Source organism: Perognathus longimembris, chromosome 9 (genome assembly GCF_023159225.1).
Source record: "Perognathus longimembris pacificus isolate PPM17 chromosome 9, ASM2315922v1, whole genome shotgun sequence".
NCBI lineage: Eukaryota > Metazoa > Chordata > Mammalia > Rodentia > Heteromyidae > Perognathus > Perognathus longimembris.
Window position 1 is genome coordinate 66,756,693 of NC_063169.1, and position 20,382 is coordinate 66,777,074.

The 20,382-nt window shown below is 49.5% G+C and overlaps 1 protein-coding gene across 5 annotated transcripts in view; it reads left to right on the forward strand.

Annotated features, from left to right (window-relative positions):
• The window catches only part of Arid1b (AT-rich interaction domain 1B), a 309,189-nt gene that overhangs the window by 249,213 nt on the left and 39,594 nt on the right, over nucleotides 1-20,382 (forward strand). For all 5 annotated transcript variants that reach the window (XM_048354354.1, XM_048354355.1, XM_048354357.1 and 2 more), the window contains exons 7-8: nucleotides 980-1,159; nucleotides 11,757-12,084. In XM_048354354.1, coding sequence (XP_048210311.1) covers nucleotides 980-1,159; nucleotides 11,757-12,084 — 508 coding nt within the window. The remainder of the gene's footprint in view (nucleotides 1-979; nucleotides 1,160-11,756; nucleotides 12,085-20,382) is intronic.

Here is a 20,382-nt window from a genome sequence, read left to right on the forward strand (position 1 = left end):
CACTATCACTGTATCTCATCTGAGCACTCTGAATACTGTAAATACTGGTATTAGAATAGGGAAGTGAAAGGGAATGTCAAAATCGAGAGACAAAGGATAAAAAGACAAACGACTCCAAAAGCAATACTTGCAAAACCATTTGGTGTAAACCAACTGAACAATGCATGGGGGGGAGAGGGAAGAAGGGAGTGAGGGAGGAGGTAACAAATACTACAAGAAATGTACCCAAGGCTGTAAGTATGAAACTGTAACCCCTCTGTACGTCACTTTGACAATTAATAAGTAATTTTTTTTAAAAAATCATACTAAAATGCTTCCAGGTTAGGGAAGGGCTTGGAGCACAGGTGAGTGAGAGACATCCTGGGCCGACGTCAGATTGGGCGATTGGGGGATGCTAACCCGGAGCATGAGAAGGGTCCAGAAATACAAAAAGCACGGCAGGGAGAGGGGCCAGGAGAGAACTAGTTGAGGGAATGCTTGATGTTATCGGCTAGGGGATGAAGAGAAAGCTGATTGAACCTGGGCTGAGCGAGAGCAACTGCCAGGCTAGGCAGATGGCGTGGCCAGGGCAGAAGTCTCGTCTTAGTCCCGGGTTCAGAGGGAAGCCTCGAAGGACTTCACGCAGGCGAGAGATTTGCTCTAATGTCCTCTTTTCATTCTTGGAAGGTAATTCTGGCAGCTTTGTAAGAAATGAACCCAAAGAGCAAAGGGGCAGCTCTGAGACTGGTTAGGCAGTTCATGCGTACAGAAGACCGGCGCAGGGACCAGGTTGGCAGAGTGGAAACGAGAGTGCATTTCGGAAGTCAGCTGACGGTGCTGACGCGTGCGTGGCAGGCATGTGGTGGCATCGGAAGAGATGGGCACGTCAGAGTGCACGCCAGTGTGAGGGAGGAAGAGGCTCTGAACGGCCAGAACACGAATGGAGCCCCCCAGATATAGAGCACTTGCATTTATGTGTTTCTGTTTATTTCCTATTTAGGTTTTATGGCAGGCACACAAAGAAACCCTCAGATGTCGCAGTATGGACCCCAACAGACAGGACCCTCCATGTCCCCTCACCCTTCTCCTGGGGGGCAGATGCATCCTGCAATGAGTAACTTTCAGCAGAGTAACTCAGGTGGCACTTACGGTCCACAGATGAGCCAGTATGGACCCCAAGGTAAAGAAAACACTTTCCAAAATCGATTATGGTGGGCGGTAGAAATTGTAATGTGCTGGTACTTTAAAGGTTTAATGTTACTGTTGTGTTTACAGATTCCAGTGTTCGTTACTTGATAGATTGTGTGGTTGATACAAGTCAGCAGTTAATCTAGGTGCCCATGACCAGAAGAATAATTCTAGCGATTGCTGATTAACATGGGTGTATCAGACACTATACTGGGTGCTGTTTGTGGGAGTGTTGCTAGTAAAGATGCGGCTTCTCCGGAATGTGGTTCCAAATGCTGGGTCCTCAGGAAGTTTCTGGTTGAAAGCCTGCAGTTCGCAGTTTCTCTTTCGGCATTCCAGTCTCAGTTAGGGCCTGTCCCGCGTAGCACCCTGCCCAGGTGTCGGCGGATGCAGCTCGCGAGCCTGCCCTGCGGGGGCCGTGGAGGTTCGCGAGTTCTCACTTCTCTCGTCAGCACTGTCCAGCGCTTGCGGCAGAGCCTGACACGGATTTGTTTCCAGCAGGAAGAGGAGGCGGGAGGGGCGGGGACGTGAATGGACCCAGGCTTTGTGTGCACTGTTTACATTCTGCCTGTCTGGAAACTTTTGTGGGTTTGAGCTAAGACATAGTCTTTAAACCTCCTGCACACACGCGTACACGCTATACATATACACAGGAGTACATGCGTGCCATACTTATACGTTTATACATTTGACATCACTTTTGGCAATAGAACGTTTGTTCCTTCTTCAAACTGTGCTGACTTAAATTAGACATCCGTGCATGTTCAGAGAAACAGATCATCTGGCACGAGTCCCAGAGTTGCCTTCTGAGAATCCAGGAACATTCCAAGGGGAAGTGAGTGCTCACCTGGAGGGTGTCGCTAGTGCTCCCGCCTGGGGACCTGGCCAGGCCTGCCCGTGGGCAGCCCGGTGTCCACACTCAAGCTGGTAGTGTCACCAAGGAGATGTCTGTGATGACCAGCAAGTATGCACACGCCCCGCACCTCCGCACCCTCTTCCTTGTCTTCCCTGAGGAAAGCTCATCTTTCTGTTCATAGTACTGTATACTTAGGAAATACATTTTCTTGTTGTGAAGACATTTCTCTAAGGGATTTTGAGCATTTTCAGTGCTAACCAATGCAGCGCTGTTTCCTTGGCTTACTGGTAATACTTGCTTACTTTCCAGACAAGTTCTGTTAGGAAAACAATTAAAATGCCCCCAAAAGAGTCCTCTGTGTGCACCCTGTGGCCTTTGTCCACCTGCAGTTGGTCAGTGGACAGAATCTCCCATGTTTCATGTGTTAATTCTAGCAAGCTTTAAAAGTTTTGTCCCAGGGCTGGGAATATGGCCTAGTGGCAAGAGTGCTTGCCTCCTACACATGAAGCTCTCGGTTCGATTCCCCAGCACCACATATATGGAAAACGGCCAGAAGGGGCGCTGTGGCTCAGGTGGCAGAGTGCTAGCCTTGAGCGGGAAGAAGCCAGGGACAGTGCTCAGGCCCTGAGTCCAAGGCCCAGGACTGGCCAAAAAAAAAGTTTTGTCCCAGCTGCCAGCCCCAAGTACTGTCATGTAGTTGTTTGTGACAAACCGGAGCAAGGCCCTGCGTCAGTACCCTGGGACTCCACCTGCCCAGGCCCCCACTCCGCACTGGGCCCCTGCAAAACTCCTTCCTCAGGTGCTGCGGAAGGAAGCAGCTAGTCAGAGACAGCAGAAAAAGGTTATCACTTGGTGTAGACACAGGAAATACGGACTTCTGTTCGGAATGTAAATGGAGACAAGGTTGATCCCCATTCTCAGAATCGAAGCTGCTGAAGGTTTAGGCCTTAATGCTTAAAGCCATTATCTTCTAAATTGACCTCTACACTTCTAAGTAATTCATCTTGGATCCTTTCATCTGCTTGTAACATATGAAGACTGAGTCTTGGACTCTCCAATCATCTCCTTTATGCCTTAAGCTTGCACTATAGGAGTTGAGAACGGGAAAGATCTGTCTGGAATGAATGTCCTTTTAAATTCAGCCACTCGGGTTTCTGGAATCAGTTATATTTGGAGATTCTTCATATCAGAGCCCTGTTCCCGCGAGAACTCTCATCCATACTGCTGTGTGGCCTTGGAACGTTGCTTACTCTCTGAATTACTTTCCCCCGGAAAATGAGAAAATTGGGTTATACAGCCTTGGAAATTGCTTCCAATTCCAGTGTTCCATGAGCCTAAATTTGGTTTCAGTTCCAGGGCCTTTTATATTATCACTACCGCTGAATCCCCACATAATAGCATGGTTCTGTGTGGGGGTTGAGGGTGTGAATACTGATGTGGGCTGGGAGCACAAGCCATTGGGAACAAGGGCAGTGCTTTCACACGCAGCGCCCTCCTGTGGGGTCTCCAGGCACCTTCGTCCACGCGCCTCTCCCATGTCCTTTTTCCTCTCCCAAGTGGTCTCCCCACACTGCCGCCAGCTCTGAAGTGCGCTCCCTCCAAGGGCACCACACCGGTCATCGGGAATGCTCCTCTGCAGATCTTACTGATCCTTTCAAACAGCCCAAGATGAAGTGTGTCTTACTTTGCTTAACTAAACATACAGAGAGTGACATGCTCAGTTTGCATCTTCTTATTACAAGATGTAACATCTCTGGGAAGGTAAGTCATTAGCACCCCCAGTCTGCTCCGAACCCCATGCCTCCTGGGATTACCTGTTCGCGAGATCTCAGGGGACTATGCCTCACAAACTCTTTTGCAAACAGTTTGATGGTCAGGAACAACATCTCCAGAATCATTACAAGTTAAAAGAAGCAACATTCATTAACTGCGTCGTCTGTGCTGGGCCTGCTCGAGGTTTCACCTTCACTCGTGCTAAGTTGGTGTGCACAACTCCACACGCCGAGGGAGAGCACGCCGAACTGACGAACACCTGAAGGACACACGGCGACTAGCTCAGCCCGTGCCCACCGGCCCCTTCTCTTTGTGTGTGTGGCAAGACTGAGAATCTCCAGCTTGCAGAGCAGAAAACCAAATCCGTGCAGAGTCAAGCCTCCCCCCCACAATTCCACAGCAAGGCCGGGGTTCCTCTGAGAGCGAAGACCGCAGGTGCCCCGCGCACTGGCCAGGCGTGTGCACACTCCCTTGCTCAGCTTCACTCGCGATCTGCTCGGGAGAGAGGAACCCCCACGGGGCGCGGAGTGCCAGCGAGGACGTACACCCGAAATGCCCTCCAGCGGGAAATGCCCTCCAGCGGGAGGAAGGGAGAGGCGTGGACATTAGCTATAGCAGCCAAATTCCTAAATATACAACTAAGACGAAACTCCTAAAGAGGTGGAAATACTTAATTATAGCGGATTTCATAAAAGCACTTTCCTACCTTCACGCTCGTGCAGTGATTTTCCTTACAAAGTGTTCGCCAGGGTCGTGGGTACTTGGCATTCCTAAACAGAAAGAAATTATGTAATTAACATTAATTATGCATACTAAATTTGGGAGAAAAATCATAAAATCATTTCCATTTTCATGGCCTTTTTATTTCCTGAGGGCAAAGATTCCGTTTTATTCTTGTATATTCTAGAAAAGCATCTATCGCATTGATAATCTGCAAATACCTTTTTTGTCATAAAATTCCAAAAAGTAAGTTCAACTACAAATAAGCACTTTAGGCAATTAGCAATAATTCCAAGTTTAGACTCCCAGCAGTTCTCGCTTGCTTGTATAATAGCAGCATCTGGGAGTCTGGACAGGACTCCGGATACGCAGCCCCAGGGCTCTGCCTTCGTCTGTGTGGCGCATGTCTTAGGAAACAGGACTTGCAAGTAGTTAAGTCTGGTGAGCCTTAGGGTTTTCGATTACTTTGGTAAAGATGTGTTTTAGGTCGCGGTTTTTGCTCTGAATTAGATGCCATTTGAAATCTTCCTTTTCCCTTCAAAATAATCAGTTGAAATGAATGCATTTCCAAAATAGTGACTTACAGAGTCATAGTCTTGCAGCTCTTTGAGTTCCAGAAGAACAGGTGTGAGTGTCAAAGTTGTCAGCTACTTGAAAGGGTCTGTGGGTGCCTATGTCACCGTGCCCCAGGACTTTCTGCTCCACCCTCCTAAGCCCGAATCTCAGGCCTGTGACTGGCTCAGCAGCGAAGTGCGCCTGCCCGGCTCGTGACCACACTGGAGACCTCGAGTCTCCTGGCTTTCTGTGCAAGCCGCTCCACTTCACGTTGCTGACTTTGTTCTTGAAACAGGTGGTAATGCACTTCATGGAATTACAGTTTCTTGTTACACTAATCTAATTTTATGTCTGACAATGTGAAGCCAAAGGACTAACTCTATCTGTCTCATTAATGTTAGAAAAAAGCCAGATAGGTCATTTTATAGCTAAAGATAAGCTACTATAATATAAGCAAGCTTTCTTTTGATGCTCAGCTTTAACCTTCAAATTAGAAGGTTTAAGCTTGAGCTTTTCTTAGACTGAGTATCATCATTTTAGCAAAAGCTTTAAATTAAGGGGAAAAAATTTAAATTACAGCACCAATCAATTTAAAATAACAAAATATAAAGCAGCTTTAGTTCTGACTCATGTGGAGCTAATGAAACCTCGATGGTTTCAGCGGGCAGCAGCTGGGACGGCCGACTTCCCCTCACCAGCTGAGTACACTGGAGCAATGGGTTTGTCCACGGCCAGCCTCTGTCAGGTCAGCCTGCTCAGCCCGTCAGTCACACAGCACTGCTTGACCTCCAGCAAAAGACCTTTCCCCGGGCTGTAGGCTCGGTCCAATGTCTGTTTGAAAGGAAATTGCCTGTTAAGTTACATTGCATAAATCTCCAAGAAGCAATCCCAAGTAGCCTTTCAGGAAGGAGCCTTAGGGGTTAGGAATGTGGCCTAGTGGTAGAGCGCTTGCCTCACATACGTGAAGCCCTGGGTTCGATTCCTCAGTACCACGTATATAGAAAAAGCCAGAAGTGGTGCTGTGGCTCAAATGGTAGAGTGCTAGCCTTGAGCAAAGAGAAACCAGGGACAGTGTTAAGGCCATGAGTTCAAGCCCCAGGACTGGCCAGAAAAAAAAAGAATGAGCCTTAGACAACAGTCAGAAGTGGCAGATTAAGCTTGTACCTGAGCTTGTCCTGCCTTCACTGGATGCTCTCCAACTGCCACCGCTAGCCCCGCCCCTCAGAGCCCCTACTGTGTGTACAGTGGGGGGCTCCAACTCTTGGCTCCTTTTTTTTTTTTGCCAGTCCTGGGCCTTGGACTCAGGGCTGAGCACTGTCCCTGGCTTCTTTTTGCTCTAGACTAGCACTCTGCCACTTGAGCCACAGCGCCACTTCTGGCCATTTTCTACATATGTGGTGCTGAGGAATAGAACCCAGGGCTTCATGTATACGAGGCAAGCACTCTTGCCACTAGGCCATGTTCCCAGCCCTTCTTGGCTCCAATTTTTAACCACAAAGGCTGTATTCTTCCACACCACGTTGACTCTCAGCAGAGTTTTTTAGGGGCGGGGTGGGAGTGGGGGAAGAATGCTGATCTCGGGGCTTGAACGAAGGGCTGAGCTTTTGTTCTGCTCAAGATCAGCCCACTCCCACTTGACCCGTAGCTCCACTTGGGCTCTTTGGGCAATTACTAGAAGAGTAAAGTCTCAGAGACTTTCCTGCCAGGACTGGCTTTGAACCATGATCCTCAGATCCCAGCCTCCTGAGTAGCTAGGGTTATAGGCACGAGAAACCCGCACCAAATTCTACATCGTTTTTAATATTGGTTACTCCTTTTTTATGTACTTTCCTCTGTTTGAAGAATAACTTTGAGTATCTGTGCATCATGAAAATAAAGTTACTAATATAATGCAACACAGTAACATGAAGCTAATTTTCATTTATTAAAAGCTTGTTAATATTAGTATAGTTTTGTCTTCCCGTGACAGATTCTACTCACGCATTTTCAGTTGGTCCAACAGTAGTTACGGTTATTAAAATATTTGTCCCCACAGCTGCCTCATTAGAAAGATGATCTTTTATTTTACTGAAGGAGAATGTTTTGATGCCAAGTAGCTTTTGAAGGCTGTGCACAGTGTTAGATACTGGCATCGGGTTGTGCCCTCGCATTCCCCAGGGGCTGCCTGCCTCTAGGCTGAGCCTCAGTGGCCATTCCTCGTCTCCTGGGAGAGGCAGCAACGTAGCCGCTCCCTTTCCTGCCCGGGAGTCTGTTGATTGTCTTGGCTTAACAGTTCTTAGCACCGTGTAACAGTGTCTGTGTTTCTGTATTTGCTATCCATGCCACCAGAATGCAGGCTCTCCATTGTTTCCTGCTGCACACTTAGCACAGGGCTCTTGCTAGTGATTGTTGAGTGGACACTGCTAGAACACAGAATCCAGGGACGCTGCCTATTTTCCTCAGGGCCTGACGGGAACATGACCCAGTGCCCAAGAGTAATTTACAGTACGTGTGTCTGCTCTTTGGGAGGTGAGAGCAAAACTGATTTTTTGCCTTTGTGAGTTTATGTTTCCGTATTTGGTGCATTGAGCTTGCATTATTTTATTATTAAATTTTTCTGGAAGTCAGTTGTTGAAACATACACAGAAAAAAAAAAAAAAACCTTCCGAAAACAAAACATAAAGTGAAACCATAAGGCAAAATAATAGATTTTTTTAATTATGTGGTATCTTTATTATTTTTACAGTTTCAATAATTTTAAATCATGATAACAAAAAAAAACGAAAAACCTACAATATAGTTTCTTTGTCTATTCAAAAATCTCTTTTCCCCCACAAGTAGTAGGATTCGATGTAAGCTGGGTGAGTTAGCTTTTCCTTTGAGCATGCGCTTGTTGTCTTCGCATTTGATCCCTCACCAGAAGACTGGTTATGACTCTCAGTAGAAAATAGAGAATCGCGCTTCAATACAGTCACCAGCAAGAAAGTACACGGAAAGCACTTAATTGTGTCGTGAGGGCCGTGGACATGAGAGCCACGGCAGTTTCTGCCACACTCCCCTTAGAGCTAGTGTTTTCATTCTTTCGTAGCCATTGGCATCGTCCGGTGCCGGCTTTGCCGTCCAGAGCTCACCCCGCCTCTGTGCGCGCCTCACCACGCATGCTCTGACCGGCAGGCTCAGTTCCGGAAGCGAGGCACAGATCCGAGCAAACGCCCTCGTTGTCCCAGGCGGCAAAGTGTGCACAGAGGGGAAACTGCGGGTCAGTGCCGGGGACAGCGTGGATGCCGCCGGATGAACCAACTTCACAGACACGAGGCTGAGAGACTGTTTATGCAGTGGGGTGGATGTGGACACCATCAAGTATTCTCAGTCTTCATTGTGCCGCAGGTTACAGGATTGCGCCTGCTTGCTATTGTTTGTAACACGTGTCTCGGTAATATGGCTTTTCATCTCTTAGGGACTACAATAAAAAAAAAATGCTGAACATTGTGAGCTAAACAAGAGGCTAAATGTGGCTAGGTATGGTAGCGTACTCCTGTAATCACAGCACTTACAACAAGGTGGAGGTAGGAAACTCACAACCCCGTCTCAGAATATCCAAGGGCTGGGGACGGAACTCAGTGGTGGAGCCCTAGCCTCCCATGTGTAAAAACCCTGAGTCCATTCCCCAACACTGAAGGGGAAAATGCTGAATCCCTGTTTAGCCTTAACTCATAACTGCATTTATCATAGTATGTAGCTATTTAGGGATTTTTTTCCCACCCAGAGTAGAAAATCTAGTATACAGTGCCTCCTAGAATGGGGAACTTGAATCATCAGAGCCTTAAGTGAACCTGGAGTATTGATCACAGCTAGCAAATTCAAGTGTTATATAATCAAACGCAGAATTATTCGAGAGCCTGCTGTAACAATGGTAATGACTCGCGTAGCCCTGGCTGCTTCCTCTCTCTGGTGCTTGATTGTAACTCCTCAGAGGTTGAAATCGGAATTCATTTGTGACCGGTTGTGCAGAGCTGGTGTGCCAAGATGCGCCCGTTGGGAATGGGTGTGTGCTGGGGCCTGGCGTCGGGGCCCGGGCAGCTGAGCGGGGCTGGCCGCATCTGCCCTCGCGGTGCCGCATGCCGCATCCATCTGTGTTCTGTCGGAGCTGATGCCAGCAAACCACTGATCTATTAGGGAAGCAGGGAACGAGGCTCGCGCTCCTCACCCCGCTCCTCCCCATACTTGGGTTCTGCTTGTGTGGGGAGGATGCGGCCCTGGCCTGTGTCGCTTCTTGCCCCACGTCCCCATGTCACATCTTTGAAGAGTGCTGGGGAGGGCCGCTCGGGGCCAGGGGTCGCAGCCGTCCCTCGTGGGCAGCGCCCCCAGCGTGGCACTGGTCAGTGCCACACGGAGAGGAGGATACCTGGAGAGGACCACACCGCCGGAAGCATCAGCGCCATCCGCTTCTCCGCACCTGTGGACGTGAGGTTTCAGGAGACCTGCATGAGTTGTGGTATTTTCAACCTGTCACCTGAAAGCCTCGTTTGGTTGGTTGTGCATGGGCCACATGTGTTCATGACGCCGGCTGCCAGCCTAATCATGTGACCTGAAGCACCTGGGCCTCCAGGGGCCTGCACTGCTCCAGGCCGAGTGCCTTTTGGGCTCTCTCCAGCTCCTCGGGTCTGCTGCTGACCTGAGCCAGGCGCCCTCTCCGTTGCTAGTGAAGTCATTTGTTAGCAAGTCCCAAGGTCCTTATATCTCTATCAGAGGCCACAATGATGTCCTTTGTTAGCACATCACCTGTGTTTGCAAACCCTCTTCTGCTGAAGCCCCCCCCAACGGTGGGTGTGGCTCCTTTGGGGCTAGAGTAGACTCTGGTCCTAGGCAGGAAAAGTGTGGCCCTACTGTGTGCACACACTCTCCACCAGCATCACATAAACAGTGGGGTGTATGTCACAGAAAGTTCACATGGTGCGCCTCGCAGAGCAAGCACCGAGAGTCAGAAAGTATTATATTACACTGCTTGCAGATTATAGCGACACCTCTCTCTAGGATGAACTGTTGTGCCAGTCAGGTAACATCGTTACATCAGCACATGACTCTTAAGCACTGAAGAGGCCACAGGTCAGAGTGTGGCATGCCCAGACTCTGCTCCCTCGCACAGGCTCCAGCTCCTCCTGTCATTTGGGACACGTTTCCTAAGTGCCCCTGAGCGTCAGGCCCTCATCTCCAACATGAGGACTTCATGTAAGGAGGCAGTGAGTTCATAGAGATAACTTAGAGCTACAGCATAGAACCTGTGAAGTTTTGGCTTCTTTTTATTGTTACTCCATCTCTCCTTCTACTGGAAATCCTCTTTCCCTTCTGGGTGAACCCCAAACTTGGAAGCCTCGTCCTCCAGGCCCTGCCGGCCTGATCACTTCTGCTTGACTCCCACCCACCTCCTGGCCAGGTAGATGCTTCAGATTTCTCTCTCACCCCCAGTGCCCCACTTCCCTTCTGCCCCCATCACTGCTCTGTGCGAACCGCCTTCCACAGGTGTGTCGTTCACTCCCAACAAAGTGCGTGCCACGGGACTGTTGCCTTACAGAGGAGAGACTGAGAGGCAGAGACGGGCACGTTTCCTAAGGGGATGCAGCTAGCAGGAGTAGTGCTCATCTTCCTGAAGAAATGTGTACTGCACCCCACTGTAGAGGGCCCCTTCCCCACTACCTCAGCACACACGTGCGTGTTTATGCACACACAGGGCCACTGTGGGGGGAGGGAGCATATTTAACTGTGTCCCTGTGCCTAGAACACCTGGGCATGTGGGGAGTGGTGTGCTAGTCAGTTGGGGTGGGGGGGGTAGCTTCCAAAAAGTAGGTGGAACTGATTAAGAAACTCTAGTCCATCTTTTATAAACACTTCTTACATGTGTTTTCTTTCACCTTTTAAATACGTGGGCTCAAAATCGGTTTGTTTGAGCATCCCTTGTAGCCTGTTGGCTCTCAGGTTACCTCCTTGGCAACAGCGGTGCCTGTGGTTCACGTGACTGTTGGGAGCGAGGAAGAGATTCATGTGGACCCGGCCAGGGAGCTCGCCTGAGTGAGCTAGGGCAGGAGGCAGGTGCGGCGGCAGCTCCTCGCTCCTTCTCTCAGCCTCTTGCCACCATTTCTCTGTGCACAGTGTTACACTAGTGCTCACAGTCCTGAAGTACGGCACCAAGCGCGAGCTGGCCACTCTGGAGCTCAAGCGAAATGGTACCAGCGCTGGACCCACCTTATAGAACAAACCAGGCTGGACCATCTGTACCCCACCTGACACCCTCATGTGGGGCGTAGGCTAATGTGAGGCTCCAGTGCACGCATGCGCCCTGCAATTAGTGTCATCTGTACAAGTGACATGGTAGGGCAGACTTGATGGCTCCCGCCCAGAGTCAGAGTTGAAATAATGACTTAGATTACACTGTAAGAATGTAAAGTGTTAGTCCCGTTGAAGTGTCTCATTCTTCAGTTAGCCTGAATTTTATGTCAGTATTGCAAGGGTCCTCTGTGGGGGGGGGGGGGGGGGAGGAGGCTTTGTTGTTTGGGCTTGGCAGCCTCATGAGCACCCGCAGGGAGGGCTGATAGGAACCATGACCAATTCCCGTGGTCATCGCATTACTGCACAGGAAGTTCCCCGGGAATGTGTTTTGCAAGTGTAAAGGTTAAATAAAAGCTTTACTTTGTGTTTGCTTCTTGTTTAGGTAACTACTCCAGACCCCCAACGTATAGTGGGGTGCCCAGTGCGAGCTACAGCGGCCCAGGGCCCGGTATGGGCACCAGTGCCAACAACCAGATGCATGGACAAGGGCCAAACCAGCCCTGCGGCGCGGTGCCCCTGGGCCGGATGCCGTCGGCGGGGATGCAGAGCAGACCGTTTCCTGGGAACATGAGCAGCGTGACCCCCAGCTCTCCGGGCATGTCTCAGCAGGGGGGGCCTGGAATGGGGCCCCCCATGCCCACGGTGAACCGGAAGGCCCAGGAGGCGGCTGCAGCCGTGATGCAGGCCGCCGCGAACTCGGCGCAAAGCAGGTACGCGTGAGGACAGGGCGCCCGAGCTCCGGGCGAACCCGAGAGCGGGACGTGCGTTCGCGTGGCTGGCCTTGCGCGTTGAGCCTGGGTGGAGAAAGGGACGGATCGTGCTGTGGGAGCCACTGAGAGGAAGGGTCTGAGCGGCGCCCTCATCCACCCCCATCCGCCCTCGGAGGAAGCCCGAGACACCCGTGCACTATCCCGGCACCTAGCACACTCAGGCCCTCTCTCGGGGACGCGGCCGCCATCCCACTGAAACCCGAGAACGCTGACAAGATAGGCGACGTTTCCTCCGCCAGGGGAGTCTCGTGATGTGTGTGTCTATCGTATAATGGTCTAAAAATACATGGATGGCATTTTATGTCTTTACACAGAGCTGGCTGGGAATGTGGCCTAGTGGTAGAGTGCTCACCTAGCATGCTTGAAGCCCTGGGTTCGATTCCTCAGCACCATATAAACAGAAGAGGCCAGAAGCGGTGCTGTGGCTCAAGTGGCAGAGTGCTGGCCTTGAGCAAAAGAAGCCAGGGACCGTGCTCAGGCCCTGAGCCCAAGCCCCAGGCTGGCAAAAGAAAAAAAAAAAGCTTACATCCATAGCAAGGTTTTAGCTTCTGTTACTTGTTTTTAATTCTTATTCTTAGTATTCTTAAGTACCTGACCTCCACAAGAATAAGAAAGATGACTGCTTCAAAAGAAGCAGATGTAAATATGTTTTAAGCACACCAGAAGATAGTATCCTAATGGTATCATCAAAAGAAAAGGTTGTGACTTCTGTCAGAGGGAAATTAAAGCTAATTGTGTGCCTTGGGGCTGGGGGATAAATGTCCCTTTGTTCTTTCTCCACTGGAGCTATTATTTTGGGAAAGTAGAGACCTCTCAGACTTGTTTGCTCCAAATAATGATGGATTTCCCTTGATAACTTAAAATGGATAACTTTAAAATGCCTCTCCCACATTTCAATCTAGATCACTTGAAAGCGGCTGAAGGGGCCTCGTCTTGGGCTGGGACTCCAGGCGTGGGGGTGTGGGAATAACTTGGCGGTGACGCTGGTTCTGCTGCTCCCGTTGAAGTTCTAATTTAGGTTAAAGTGCATTGTTCACTGTTGCAACTCATAGACCAAGAGGGACCTTCCGTTCAGTCGCAAGTATGGGGCCTGTGGTGGCCACCCGAGAGGAAGCTGCCCGTGGGGATTTCGTTAGGGTGGAGCTCTGCTGGATCGGTCTCGTGACGTCCCTTTTCTGAATCAGTGTCATCTTCCAGAAGTCCATGTACAAACACACGTCTTTGAATTCCATTCTGTTTCAAATCAGCAGACCATTTCAGGCCTTAGCTTCACGTATGGCTCGTCTTGGCTCAGCATGAGTTTAAAGGGGAGTTCATTTTATTTTTTTCCCCGAAGTCAAAGCTATACTTCAAATTTATAAACTAATATTAAATCTGAGAATCCCACGTTTCTCTCATTTGCCGCATCTCCCACCTTTGTTTTAATGGAGTTGGAGCTGGTCCCACCCTCGGGCAGCTGTGTAGTCTAGATTATCCTGCATCTTTACCCCCCCCCCGGGTGAGCCCCCCACCACCACCTGTGGACAGGGGTTCAACCTTGTACTTCAGAACCAACCCCAAAAGGACGGCTTGCTCTTCCGTTCCACTTTAGGCCACCATAGATTGCCAGGTTTCCTTCCAGGTACAGAGGAGTCACACCTCCCCAGGGAGCCAGCTTGGCCTCTAGCTGCAGAAGGAACACCCAAATGAAGACCATGTCCTTTCCATTGTGCCTTGTGGTTCTTCTAAACCATCCTGTGGCACTTTGGTAGGAGCCTGCATGACTTTTGACATGGCTGCTTTCCTTCATGCCTGAGAAAGAAAAGAGATGATTTCATGTCCCTTAAAAAAAAAAAAAAACAACTCAGCTACTATGATGGCCACCCTTGGGGCATAGGAGAGATTTCAAGGCACCACCGAGCCTGTGCCAAAGCAGTCCTCCATTCCCTTCTTCCAAAGAGGATTAGGATGTTGAAGCCACAGGGGGAAAAAGATCCAACACAGACATTTCTACCTAAACAGGTATGGTCATATTGTCATTATAGAAATTACATACAGCAACAAAAGGGATCTCCTCTTTCCTGCTACAAAGCAATCTGATACCAGGCACTGTTGCCATGTTTGGGTGGATGAATTTTATGTTGTTATTGACTGCTATGTTGTTATAGTATTTTACATCAGACCTAGTTGTACATAGTAGGTAGTTCAGGTTCAGACACACCTCTGGGTAATGCAGAACAGGAGCTGTCAGCTCACTTGGTTCAACAGCAAAGTTTCCAGAACTGTGTTTTCACTGCGTTATGCATGCATAGCACAGACAGCGTTTAATAGTTTGGATTCATTATACATTTATTTAGTCAGCAGGAACAAATGATCATTTTGTAATTGAGAAATTCTGCAAACATGGTTGTAAATAGGGGCCAACAAATATCAAATTCTGTAAACATAACCCTCAGAATGCAATGATAACTTGTAGTGAGGTAGACCTTCTTTGGGAACTTGCCTTTCCTCTTCGGTACTTCCTCATGCCACCTTCAAGGTCACTCCTGAGTCAGTAGGAAGATAATGAGCGACAGAAAGCATTTATCATCGGCTGCCGAGCCACAGGCCCTGTCCTTTACCAACTCAGGAGTGCCATTTAGACCCACAAAGCTAGTTTGGCAGTGCCTTGCCAAGCCACATTAAGCAGCTGTGTAAAATGAATTTAAATGGCATGCATCAGAGGAAACTCTCCTCCACTGGGGCAGAAAATCAATGTTAGCTAACCAGCACGAGAAGATCAAATCTGTGTTTTCGCCAGCAGCATCCAGATAGCTTCCTCAGGATCTAACACCTCCTCGTTAATTAAAAATAAGAAAGAAAAAAATGTTGGAGATGTTCTGTGTGAGTCTTACTAAGCGCATTCAGCGAAGGCTTGTCTTTGCAGCCCCTCCATGCCTGTTGGCTGTGAATTTTGCTTTCCATATTTACAGTATTCTTTCTAAAAAAGAAAGATTTCTATTTTAAATCTTCCTTCTGTTCCCCTTTGCAATATATGTACCCTGTTGGGGCTTTTTAGAAGTACAGACTCGGATGTAAGAAGCCTGTATCTTTGTGACGAGTGTCCACACGTTGGTGAGCAGTCTGGTCTTCAGCATGCTTTTGCCTTCCTTATTTAACAGCAGCCCGCAGCACACCTGGGTTGTGGGTTTGTTTTCACATTCTCCCCCTGTTGATGGCTCTGTCGGTGGAATTTAGGCTGGTCTTCTAGAAGCCACTTTGGGGAAAGGGATGCTCTGACCTTTCAGGAGACTCAGTGACACGGTTTGTCATGATGGCTCTTCTCCAAGGGAAAGAACCACAGGACAATTAATGAGGAAGTCCGTGAGGGAGCATAGCACTTGGAAGCAGAAGCCCAGTGGAAAGAGGAAGGCCGGTGGCAGTGAGAATGCAGGTTTCTCCGCTGGTTGAACGTGAGATGGTTCAGCAACAATGTAGGCGCCGGTTCATTTCATTAGCTCTTGTTTCAGGAGGGCCAGTGGGGGGGGGGGGGAGGTCAAATCTGCCCACTGCATCAGATGAAGCTAAAGAACATACGAGGGATTTTTCTTTTTCACCCGCTGCATAAAGAAATTGTTCGCATCTGTGGTAAGAGAATTTGCAATAGAAGGGATCAAGTTCCAGGCTTCAGTTAGTTAGCTGTGTCCGGGTACCCAGTCATTTAAAGTTATGGTTTTTAAGTACTATCTGTACAAAACAAATATATTTTTGCTCAGAAAGTTACAGTGCTGTGTTTAGTTTCAAAGCATCAGTAATGTAATATTATTTTGAAGAATTAGACATACTGCTTGATCTACTGACAGCCTAGTGGTTGCGACTGGCTGTAGCCTCAGGTTGGGAGAACCATTGTCTGAGCATAGGAAAGCTGCAGGCTGCCAACAGTTAGGGAAAATCCTGGCCTCCTGCCTCTAGAAGATGTGATGATTTGGAACCCATGAAACAACCAATAATGACTGAACCCATTGTTAGACTGAACTCCATGCTTAGGGCACCTGCGTACTCATTAAAATAACTTTCCCTCCGATGTGTAATAAACCTTGCATCCATTCTTCAGTTCTAGGTAGAACTGGTTTGGTCCAACAATCATCATCTCTACCCAATACAATATGTGGGTCCAAATATTTCAGATTTTTTTCTTGGAAATGAGTTCCAAAAAGGAAGCATGACTTCACTGAATTTACAGGTCTCATGAGCTGAGACAGATTTTAATTCCTTAAAAATTTCAAGTCCTAATTCCCTAGCACCTCCCATAAGAACATCCGTCAAGTCTTAAGTTCTTGTGTCACAGATCTGGTAAGAATGTCTAGGATTGAGGGCGTGGGAACACTGTCCAGACTCCTTGAGTTCTGGGCGGTAGAGAAAACTCAGACCTCTGAGATTGCCTACAAAGGAGGCAAAGCAGAGGCAGCTCCCTGTCCCACTTGGCTCGGGTGGTATTGTCCCTCACCTAGATTTCCTTTAAAGAAGAAAAAGAGAGGAGCTTCCTTTGTGGCCTCCCTGTCTAAAGGCTCTCTTGCTATTAGAAACCAAACCTAACCTGAATCTCAGTGAGACCAGATTGGCCAGCACTGGGCCTGTCCATTCCTTTCCCTGCAGAGGGCCCGGGCTACTCTCCCAGCCCACAGAGCCCAGGACCAGGGTTTGGGCTTAATTATTATTCCTTCCTTTCTCTTTTATTTCTTTTCCTTTGTTCTTTCTTTTCCTTCTCTCCTGCCTTTCCACACAGGGCGTTTGCCGTCTGGGGCGAACCCCTTGAGGCTAAGTGCCAGGTCCTCACCGGCACACAGGTGGGTTTGGTCCTTCTCGCCCTCTGGTGTTGCCGTCCCCGTCCTGCTCCTGCCCCTGGCCCTGTGGAGACAGGAGTCCATTGGTGAATTACCTAAGACCCGAGTGGTGCTTGGCTGGGCAGGTGCCGTCTCCCCGTTGTCCCCCCGTAAGTCCCATGTGGACTCACACACGCAGACGGCTTAGGCTTGTAAAGGTCATTGGTAAAGAACAAAATCGACTGGAAGTCTCACTACACTTGTCTACGAGGGAACGGCTCCAGGGACTATCAGGAATGAGTATATACTTCCGGCTTTACTATGCCAACATCAAGTCAGAAAAAGCTAGAACCACCAAAATAGTTTTAAAATATTTTAGTCAAATAGAACACTTGAATATTTTTATCTTAGACTCCTTTTTTTTTCTTCTGATCCTGGGACTTGAACTCAGGGAGTCTTAGGCTTACACTTACTCTGCTTTCCTGCTGATGGCGGGCACTCTACCACTTGAACCTTGCCTCTGGCCCAGCTTTTTGCTAGTTAATTGGAGGTAGAGCCTCACAGACGTTTTTGACTGTGCTGGCTTTCAACCAGCCCAGAGATCTGTCCTCCAGATCTGAGCCACCAGCACCCCCTCCCCTCGCGCCTCCCTCCCCCCCCCCGCCCCCCCCCCTCCTCGCAGCTTTCCAGAGCACATGCAGCCTGGGAAGTCTTGACCATGAGGTCACTACATCAGCATCGTCCTGGCTACGTGGACCGAGATCCTCCGCTGCCAGTGAGCGGCTGGACCCATGTAGAGACTAACAAGTGGGCGTGGCTTCCGGCTTGCGCACCTGGCGTCCCCCCGTACTTCGTGGAGAGGCATTTGTAATTCTCACAACGGGTTCTGTTTGGCAGCAGGGCGCTTTCTCCGTGTCATTCTCCTCTTGAAACCAATATGACATGATTTTGGTGGTGAAAGCGCCACTGATGTGCAACTACATTACTGGACCATTAGATGACAGAGAGAGGGGCAACCCCTGTGCGGTGCCTGCGCCGGAAAAGAAGGAATGATTTCTGTTAACAAAGATCTGTCCCTTTGGATTTTGGACAGTTAGGTTTTAGCACAGTAGCTGTGATTTGAAAAGTCATGTCATTAAAAGGCCAACGATTTCAAAAGCTAACATAGTGGGCTTTGGAAAGATTGCTACAAGTAAGCGTTATCCTTTTCATTATGATCTAAATGAATGCTGTGATTTCATTTTGAGCCTATTTTTTTCCTTCAAGATTTTGAATTTGAATATTATGTTATGTCAAGATGATGATTTTATGAGAGCTCTTAGAGTTATAAAACTAGTATGGAATCTGGAAAGTACATCTATGAATCTCCAAAGTTAAAAAAAAATAGTAAAATGCTAATTCTAAAAAGTCTGGGAGTTGTAATTTTTCTAAATTATACTGAAGATCCAAGGAACCAAAGAATGAAAAAGTAAACTTTCCACAGCGTAGAGCCGCGAAGCGCCCTGGCTGGCGGTGATGGTCATGTAGAGGCTGTAAGCGCGCGCCCTGACCCGGCCAGGCGGCGCGAGGCTGTGTGCTGGGTGGTGGGCAGGTCCCTGTGTGGCCGAGAGCGCCGGGGAGCAGGGCCGCAAAGCCGGGACCTCTTCCTGTGACCCTCCCCCTGGACGCGGGATCCCCACCTACGCCTTCTCCCCGTCCATCGCGCTCCCCTCTGCACACCTTGAGGTTCTGTGCTGCGGTGTTGGCCACTGGTCCTCACCTGACCCCGCGGTCCTTCCACCGCCTGTGTGCTCACCATCACGCTGGACAAGCCGGGTGGTCTGATCTGGAGCGGACGCTGCCGTCCACCCACCCTTGGGGATGCTGGAGAGGCCGCAGGGCCTCGGGGTGATACTGGGGGTGGCGGCATCCCAGCTCAAGTCTAGGAGCCTCAACGGTGTTTGGGCGGCAGGCGGCAGGACCTGCTTGGATCTGGCTAACAGCCGTAGTTGGAAAGTACCGTGAGTAACCTTAGACCATAGGCAGGAGGCAGGGTTCTCCACGCTGCTCACAGCACCTGCGTGTTATCAAGGACTGTGGCCTTCACCTTGCTATTCATTTCTATTTTGAATTCCACTTCTGCTATCACAGACTTTTGGAAACACAAAACCTCACCGTCCTAAGCCCTCAGGTTCTCTGCCTTGCCCTGATCTGTCAGGGCGCTGCCGGAGGAACTCCCCAAGTCCTTTGCTGCCTGCGAGACAGGACGGGGCCGGCGAGGACCGGAGAGCTGCGCCTTCCCGCCCTCGTGCAGCCGCTGGGCAGCCTTTGGCTTTAACGTTCAAAAACAACTTCATGTTCCCTGGACAGCTGCATTTTTTATTAGAATTGGCTACAAAATAATGCTGTGGCATAATATGTGAGGTGGAGAATCTAGAACCACGTTACTTTCTCAGCCAAATGGCAGCCCCATGAATGCGCATGAAACGTAGATATGAATGCACTCATGACACATCTTCATTATCTCACTGCTACCACTTCACCCACCTGGGCACTGCAGTGCTTGTGTATCAGGTTCACCCCTCCTGTGTGTGACCTCCCAGAGGACCCCTGTCCTTGGCCCCCTCTGCACTCCCTCGCTCCTGGAAAGGAAAAAGAATAAGAAAACTAAGAAGGGGCAACCCACCCTGTAAATGAATGGAGACGCTTAGGGGTGTTACATGGCATCCAGATAAGATTCGAAGTCACAGCTGTAAGTTTTAGTGCAGTTAAAGGGACTCTTTCTGTGGAAGAACATTTATAACAACTGAATTTTCTCGCATGCAATTTGGATCTTATTTTTACCAAACCGGTGGGCTATTGCAGGATACCAGAACCCACAAGGGGCCGGGGGGGGGGGCACCTCCTGCAAAGAGACTGTGAGTGCTGGGACCCCATGCTGTGGCCGGGATCTTCCCCCGCGCTGTGCACAGAGGCGGTCAGTTCCCACAGGCGGCAGGAAAGGGCTGGAACTGAAAGGTCTTCATCAGATGCAGCCACGATGTTTTACTCCACTTCTGTACGGGTGCCAAGAAGCAGCTCATAAAACAGAACCGTGACCTTCACAAACCTGAAGTCCATTGGGGGAGGAAGAAAGCATTCTTCCTTATCACTTAGCAGATGCTTTTTTTTTTTCACACCGACAAGGAAATGACTTGCCTAAAGCCCCCCATTCCGTTTGCTTTGGCTTCTTGGAAGCAGTGGGTGGGGGTCAACTCTCCTGTGGGAAGTGGGGCGCGGGGGGGGGGGGGGGCTGGTCCCTGTCCTGGCTTGAAGGAGAAACTGAAGATCTGCAGTGGCACAGCAGCGCCGACAGGTGTGGAGCGGTGAACTTGTAAAGTAGCAGCCCATGGGCTCTCTCCCCCGACGGCGTGGGCCTCGGGGAAGGCAGGGAGAGCGGGCGGGCCTCCTCAGGCCCCAGCGCGCCGGGCTTCACCGA